The sequence below is a fragment of the Elephas maximus genome, chromosome 25, assembly GCF_024166365.1.
Source record: "Elephas maximus indicus isolate mEleMax1 chromosome 25, mEleMax1 primary haplotype, whole genome shotgun sequence".
Lineage (NCBI taxonomy): Eukaryota > Metazoa > Chordata > Mammalia > Proboscidea > Elephantidae > Elephas > Elephas maximus.
The window spans coordinates 4,065,844-4,071,963 of NC_064843.1; the positions used below are offsets into that span (position 1 = coordinate 4,065,844).

General features: G+C 64.1%; 1 protein-coding gene across 4 annotated transcripts; it reads left to right on the top strand.

Annotated features, from left to right (window-relative positions):
• The first annotated feature begins 62 nt into the window (after nucleotides 1–62).
• RGS19 (regulator of G protein signaling 19) lies at nucleotides 63–6,113 on the top strand. Of its 4 annotated transcripts, none has more exons than XM_049869421.1 (6): nucleotides 63–624; nucleotides 2,956–3,051; nucleotides 3,236–3,369; nucleotides 4,850–4,924; nucleotides 5,077–5,311; nucleotides 5,400–6,113. In XM_049869421.1, the coding sequence occupies exons 2-6, from the start codon at nucleotides 3,022–3,024 to the stop codon at nucleotides 5,589–5,591; spliced, it is 666 nt and encodes a 221-aa protein (XP_049725378.1). In that variant the 5' UTR covers nucleotides 63–624; nucleotides 2,956–3,021; the 3' UTR covers nucleotides 5,592–6,113. The 4 variants fall into 4 exon arrangements, with proteins under 4 accessions (XP_049725378.1, XP_049725379.1, XP_049725380.1 ...); XM_049869422.1 differs by having other exon boundaries at nucleotides 63–313; XM_049869420.1 differs by lacking the exon at nucleotides 63–624 and adding an exon at nucleotides 2,351–2,796.
• The last annotated feature ends 7 nt before the right edge of the window (nucleotides 6,114–6,120 follow it).

Sequence of the window (6,120 nt, forward strand, 5' to 3'; positions counted from 1 at the left end):
TCGCGCCCCCTCCCCGAGCTCCTGCCGGACCTCGCGGCGCGCGGGGTCGGGCGGCGGCGGCGCGGCGGCTCGGGAGCGCGGCCGGTGAGTGCACGCGCCCGCGCGGCCCCGGGACGCGGCTCCCCTCCCGGCCTGGGGCTGTTGGGAGGGAGCCTGGGAGCCGGCGCCCCGGGCCGCACTCAGACTTTCAGCCCCAGGCCCACGTGGACCCTGGGCCGCTGCAGGACCGGACCACCCCCCCGTGCGGGGGAGGGGTGCTGCACAGTTTCCCCTTTTTCTGCAGCTCTAAGCCCGGGGGAGCGATTGCTCAAAGGTGGGGGCCGGAAGGACCCAGGTTTCCGCGTCTCCCGCCCGCTTCGTCCTGGTGGGGAGGGGCCGGGGCGGGACGCCCTCCGCCCCCGCCCCAGTTAGATTTGGCAGCTGCTCGGCCCTGCAAGCCGGCGGGGAGGCGCTGCGCCCCCGGCCCAGCCGATCAGGGCTCCTTTGCTGGCCCCTCCAGACGCCCCAGGAGTACCTCCTGCCGTCTGACTCAAGTCCCCGCTGCAGTGCACGCCCCTTCGGAGACCAGGGTGGGGCCAGAACGAACCTGGCCCCTCCCGCCCCCACCCCATCTTTGGGTCTCTGGTGAGTGGGGTGCTGGGCCAGGGAGAGTTCCTTAAGGTGGGGTGGAGGCGTCAGAAGACAGGGTCCCAGACTTTGAGGGAGGGGGTTGCCCCCGCCATTGCAGGTCGGTCTCGGGGCCGGGATCACCAAGGCTGGGGTGGCCCGGCCTTCCTTGGAGGGGGCCAGGCCAGGGGCTCCCCCCACCAGGCTAGCGGAAGAGGCAGGTAGGAGAGGGTACTGGGTAGGATCAGAGACAGTGGGCCCCTCTGTCGCCCCCCCCCCCAAAGGTTATGGCATTTCTTTCTGGGATTGTCACATTTTCTTATTCTTTTTTTGGAATGGGCGGCTCTGGACGTTCCTTTTCCTTCTGTGGTGCGGAGCAGCAGCCACTCCCAGGGGAAACTCTGTCCCCAGAGGCTGGACTGGCCTCCTATCCAGCTTCTCCATCCCAGACTCGGGGGGCCAAAGTCTGGGGGCTAGGGAAAGGGAGGCGCCCCCAGAACATCAGCATGAGAGGCAGGAGGACCCTAGTTCAGACTCCCTACCCTCCCAGGAGGCAGCCCAGGGCACCCATGGGTGCCCCAGGGTATGGCATGGCCTCAGCGGCCTAGGGAGGGCACGGGGAGCCAAGTGTAGGGACCATGCCAAGGGCCTGGGGAAGAAGGGACTTGGCCCCCACCATGGGGCTCTGCACCCTAAACAGGTCCCCTTCCTCCAATTCAGAGCAGGTTGGAGCTAAGGGAGTGGGGAGGGGCAGGGCCAGCTCCACTCACAGTAGGGGTGGTGTGGAAGAGGAAGTCATCACCCTGTCTGGGGGTACAGCTCCCGGATCTCAGGAGGAGCCACAGCCCTTCCTCTCCCTAGAAACCTGACCCCAGGGAAAGTGCATTGTTTCCCCATCTGTGGGGCCTGTGGGCCTCAGTTTGAGGGCCCCCCACAGGGTCTGTGAAGCCAGGCAGATCGTAAGGGCCTAGGCTCCAGAGAACCCTGTGCCCACCCTCTCCCTCAAAGCCTGTCAGAGCCAGGCCTCCACATGCCCAGGCCAGGGAGCAGTATCGTCGTGGCCCCTGAGAGCTGCCACACGAGGCCCCCATAACCAGCCAGGGGCCCCAGGAGTAGGCCTGCCTAGAGCGTTCACCTTCACTCCTTCCCTGGAGCCCTGAGAGCCAACCCGGACAGACTGAAACTGGGATTAAAACACCATGAGCAGGGGTAGGGTGGGGGTATACTGAATGAGAAAAGAGAGTGGAACAGGGTCAAGTGGCAGGTGCAGTGTGTGTGGGCAAGGGGCATTCAAAATCACCTGCAGGGTTCAGATTGGCCAGGCTGCACTGAGTAAGTCCAATGGGTCTCTGGTGCCCCCACCCCTGCCTCCACCCCCAGGCTTGGCGAAACCATCTGCGTTGGCACCCCTGCCCAAGGTGCAGTGCAAACAGAGGCAGGATGGCCAGCACAGGGACTCCAGGCCCCAGCCCAGGAACAGGTGCCCCCTCCCCCAGCCTGGCACCCCCAGCATGGCACGCCCTGCAGTGGGGCGCTTGGCTGCAGTGGTTTCCGCTGCCTAGAGGCAGCGGTCGGGCGGGGGTGCCACGGAGACACTGGGTGCAGGCTAAGAAGGCAGCACTGTCAAGGCATGGGTTTCTGGGAGAAGGTGGGTGCCTGCAGGCAGGGACGGCACCAAAGACTGAAGTGGGAAGTGGGGCACTGGGCCAGGGCAAGTTTCTCTGAGACACCCCCCCCGCCCCACTCCCCACACCCTCAGAAAGTCCTTCCCCAAGTCCCACTCAAATTCTCCATGCTGCAGGCCCAGCCTGCTACTCTGTTGAGTCCTGGTGAATTGTCAGAATCCTGAGACTGACAGGCAGATTCAAGGCTCTTGGTTGTGAGCAACCGTACCCAGCGCCCACAGTCTGGACAGAAAACCCAGAATGAAGGGAGCTGGCAGGGGGTAGGGGGGCTCTGAATGTCTGACTGCCACCCCCATGACTCTAAGGGGCCCCCAGCCCCCTTGGGGAGGGGCAGAGAGCTGGAAACCAAGAAAGAGGAACCCAGGCTTCCGGCTTCCCAGGGACCGAGCTGATGGGGGTGTCCCGGAACCTTCCGTGGGGGCCTCTTCTGGGGCCCAGACTAGGATTGAGGGGCCAGAAGCTGCTACAGCCCCCTCCCCAACTGACCTGGGCCTGCAGTCCTGGTGTAGGCTTGGGGGTGGGGGGAGGAGAGCCCAGATGGGAGCCAGGGATGAAGGTTGGGGGCAGAGGGCTTGGGGAGGAAAGAGGGAGACCCTCTCAGGACCCCCAGGGGCTGGCAGGGACTGGGGTCTCAGGTTCTCAGAGCCTCGGCCTCTCTCCCCAGACCCCCGGCCGTGGTGAGGGTTCCGGAGCAGGCACCACAGAGCCTGGGGACCTTCTTGGCCCACCCATGCCCACCCCGCATGAGGCTGAGAAACAGGTGCGCCCCTGCTCCCCTGGGGAAGATGGGGGGGCAAGATAGGGTGGGGGCAACAGGGAGTTTGGGAGACCCCTGAACACCTGGGAGGCAGGAAGGGTCATGTCCCAGGAGGTGTAGCCCCTCGGGCAGGCAGTGGGGGAGGAGCCGGGCTGGTGTGTTCTGGGCTGAGCCTCTGTCTCTACAGCACACAGGGCCAGAGGAGGCGGACCAGCCGCCCTCCATGTCCAGGCATGACGCGGCCCCTCCTGCGGCCGTCCCGGCTGCCCCCAGCCGCAATCCCTGCTGCTTGTGCTGGTGCTGCTGCTGCAGCTGCTCCTGGTAGGTGGGCCTGGGGTGCAGGGGGGACCTGGGGGAGCATGGGAGCCTGGGGGTGCGAAGGGGGCTGGGGGGTGTGTTGGGGGCCAGAGGCTCCTGAGGTACAGGCTGCAGGCAGGACAGCCCTGCCACCTTGCCAGCCCTGCCCTGCCCAGGCCCCTCCAGGAGACTCCAGTGAGCCAAGGGTGTACCCGTGGGCAGGTACCAGGCCCACACCTGTGTGCACCTGTGCACCTGCTTGTCCACGTGCTTGATACATGTTTATCAACGCTGCTCTGGCCTAGGGACCTAGAAGAGCAGAAACAGAAAACAGACTCTGCAGGTTGTACCAAGGGCTGCGGAGGGGACGCTGGGGGGCTCTGAGGAAGGAACAGATGAGCCAAGCCTGGAAGATGGGGAAGAGCACCCAGAGGGGGGGCACAGGTGCTGGGACAGGAGGGCATGGGGTTTTGCAGAGCTGGAGGCCGCCACCCCTCGTACCCTGACCCTATTCAGGCTTCAGGTTTGGCTGTGGAGTGGAGGGTGGGCCGTAGGGACCCAAAGTGAAATCAGGCGACCAGTGAGAAACCAGGGGCAGAGCCCAGGAAAGAGACCATGAGGGTAGCATTGGGAGCCGAGGTAATTAGGACTTGGTGGTGTCTCTGGCTGGGGCGGGGTATGGGAGGGATGGAGAGGACTCGGGTTGTGGGCCAGGTTGGAGGCCAGTATCTCTGGAGGCAGTGATGCCACTGCTGAGGAGGAAGAGGTGTGGGGCCGGGGCACTGAGCTTGGTCTGGCACCATCAAGTGGGGAGAAGACTGGGAGAGAGAAGCCATACCTGGGGGTCAGGGTCAGATAGTGAGGCCTGATAGGTGGGCACAGGGCAGGCTTTCAGCAGGGCCGGTTGGGCCTGCAGGGTGGACCTGCCAGGGGCCCCTGGGATGAAAGGCTGGAAAGCGGGTAGGGTCGGGGGCTTGGCCAGGGAGGTAGGAGGAGCTCCAGACAGATCATGCAGGGTCCCAGCAGGAAGATAGTGGGGGTCACCAGCCAAACATCGCCGAAGGAGACAGAGGCCGTGGCCTTGGCAGGGTCAGCAACTGGACAAGCAGATTCAGTGGAGGGAGGGGGAAAGGAGCAGTGGGCAGGAGAGTGGACCCCCTTCCCAGGAAGGGTGTGAAGGGAGCAAAGACTCCAGGGGTTGCCCTTCCGTGCGCCAGTTACCTGTGCACCAAGCTCTGTGCCTGTTCACACGCCTGCGTCTCCCGTGCACCAAGCCCTGTGCCTGCTCACACGCCTGCGTCTGCTGTGCACCGAGCCCTGTGCCTGCTCACACGCCTGCATCTCCTGTGCACTGAGCCCTGTGTCTGCTCACCTGCCTGTGTCTACCCGTATGCATAGCTCTGTGATGTGTCCACAAGCCAGTATCCATGTGCTGAGGCCCATGTGTGCACTTATGTGATGTCCCTGTGAACCCAGGCAAGTTGCTGCCATTCTCTAATGTTAGGAATGAAGAGCGGCGGCGAGCCTGGCAGGCTTCTCGGGAGACCAAGCTGCAGCCCCTCCCCAGCTGCGAAGCATGGTGAGTCTCAGCCAGCCTGTGTGCACGCATGAGGTGGGCGCGCGTGTGTGGGGTGGGCGTGGGCACGTGTGCGTGCATGAGTCTGCGCATCAGGCGCAGGCAGGGTTGGGCCAGGTGGCTTGTCTGACCCTGACCGAGGCACTTGCTGGCAGCGCCGCGCCAAGCCCTGAAGAGGTGCGCAGCTGGGCTCAGTCCTTCGACAAGCTGATGCGCAGCCCCGCTGGGCGCAACGTGTTCCGCGAGTTCCTGCGCACGGAGTACAGCGAGGAGAACATGCTCTTCTGGCTGGCCTGCGAGGAGCTCAAGGCCGAGGCCAACCAGCACGTGGTGGACGAGAAAGCGCGGCTCATCTACGAGGACTACGTGTCCATCCTATCCCCCAAGGAGGTGCGCGTGGGGCAGCGCCGGGCGGGCAGGGCAGGGCGAGTGGGAATGCCGCCCACCGGCCCCTGACCCCTCCCCGCCCCGCCCGCAGGTGAGCCTGGACTCGCGCGTGCGGGAGGGAATCAACAAGAGGATGCAGGAGCCATCTGCGCACACGTTCGATGATGCACAGCTGCAGATCTACACGCTCATGCACCGGGACTCCTACCCTCGCTTTCTCAGCTCCCCAGTCTACCGCGCCCTGCTGCTCCACGGGCCCACCCCGTCCTCGTCGGAGGCCTGAGCCCGCCTCAGGCACCAGGACCCTAGGGCCCCATGTGGGCTTCCACTGCAAGGCAAGTCGAATTGGGGTCCGGGACCCCAGGAAGTCCCGGCTGGCCGCTGACTCCAGGCTCCGCCCCACGAGGCCAGGCAGAGGCTCCAGGTGCTCCAGGTCCAGCTGAGGCAAGTGTGGGGGGCGTCTACTCCTGGTTGGCCAGCAGCTCTTCCATCGCCATCCCCCAGGGGCTCCTGCACCATGAGGGTCCTTCCCAGGCGGCGCCTCTGGCCCAGAGAATTGCCTTTGGTGGAAACCAGAACCTCTACACTGCCTGTTTTTATAATTCGTGGAGCCCCAGACTAGAGCTGCCTGCATGCTGGGATCAGACCCTGACCCCAGAACTGGGCTCCACAGACAGGAGCCTCGTTTCCATTTTGTTCAAGACTTTAAAGCTGGAAGCGTCCTTACTGTGTTCTACCAAAAAAAAAAAAAAGGTTTTATATTTATCTCCATGCCCAAGATAAGGATGTCTTATACTAAAGATATTTTTAAA